General features: G+C 74.3%; 1 protein-coding gene across 1 annotated transcript in view; it reads left to right on the top strand.

Moving 5' to 3' along the window:
* PAXIP1 (PAX interacting (with transcription-activation domain) protein 1) overlaps positions 1-1,039 on the top strand; it is an 11,683-nt gene that overhangs the window by 5,944 nt on the left and 4,700 nt on the right. The window contains exons 6-8 of the mRNA XM_012733871.1: positions 23-109; positions 448-543; positions 892-1,029. Coding sequence (XP_012589325.1) covers positions 23-109; positions 448-543; positions 892-1,029 — 321 coding nt within the window. The remainder of the gene's footprint in view (positions 1-22; positions 110-447; positions 544-891; positions 1,030-1,039) is intronic.

Here is a 1,039-nt window from a genome sequence, read left to right as displayed (position 1 = left end):
GCCCTCCTGCCCAGTCCCCGAGGGCGGCTTCCTGCTGGGCTGCGTGTTCGCGGTGGCCGACTACCCGGAGCAGATGTCCGACAAACAGCTGCTGGCCGCCTGGAAGCGGGTGAGTGGCCAGCAGCCCCGGTGGACCCAGGCACCCACCCGAGGCCCTGGGCCGCGCCCACTCGGCTCACCTGTTTCCTCGGCGGTGAGGGAGGATGCGGGGCGTTTGCGAGAGTCTGGGGTTCTGGGGAGCGCGGCCTTTCTGTGTGTTACCAGGGTGGTGGTGGGAGGTCAGGTCTTGGTGGCCCCAGCAGGGACTGGCCGCTCCTCTGCCCCGAGTCCCCCGGCTGTCCTCTGGCACCGTGGCCACCGGGTGCTGTGCCCGGCGGGGGAGGGCGCCCGGCCGCTGGGTGGCTGCGGCGGGCCGCGGGCCTCCGGGTGACAGCCCTCTGTGTGCAGATCATCCAGGCGCACGGCGGGGCCGTGGACCCCGCCTTCTCCGGCCGGTGCACGCACCTGCTGTGTGAGAGCCAGGTCAGCGGCGTGTACGCGCAGGTGAGTCTGAAGACGGGAGTGGGGTGCTGCCGCAGCCCTGGGGGTCCCTGCGGGTGCCAGGCTGTGTGCCCCTGAGCGGGGGAGATGCGGGCACCCGGGCAGGCCCTCCCTGCTGCACGGTACCTGGTGGGCTGCCAGGGCGGTGCCTCAGAGCTGCAGGCCGCCGTCCCCCGCTGGACCTGCCCGTCCACTGGGAGTAAGGCCGGCCGGGGGGCCCCGCCCGGGCCGCCCTCTGCGGGGTCATCCTCAGCAGCGCCCGGCCGGTTGGCCCCGCGGTGCACCCAGGCGGGGTGCGTCCCGCGGGCTCTGGCCTCCTGGGAATCCGCAGCGGCCGCCCGTCGTCCCCAGGCCCTCCGGGAGCGGAAGCGCTGCGTGACGGCGCACTGGCTGAACACTGTGCTCAAGCGCAAGAGGATGGTGCCGCCGCACCGCGCCCTGCACTTCCCGGTGGCCTTCCCGCCCGGGGGGAAGCCCTGCGCGCAGCACGTGAGCCCCG

The sequence above is a fragment of the Condylura cristata genome, unplaced genomic scaffold, assembly GCF_000260355.1.
Source record: "Condylura cristata isolate star-nosed mole 26May11 unplaced genomic scaffold, ConCri1.0 scaffold00042, whole genome shotgun sequence".
NCBI classification, from domain to species: Eukaryota; Metazoa; Chordata; class Mammalia; order Eulipotyphla; family Talpidae; genus Condylura; species Condylura cristata.
Note: the sequence above shows the minus strand (reverse complement) of the source record. Positions and strands in the feature narration are given on the sequence as shown.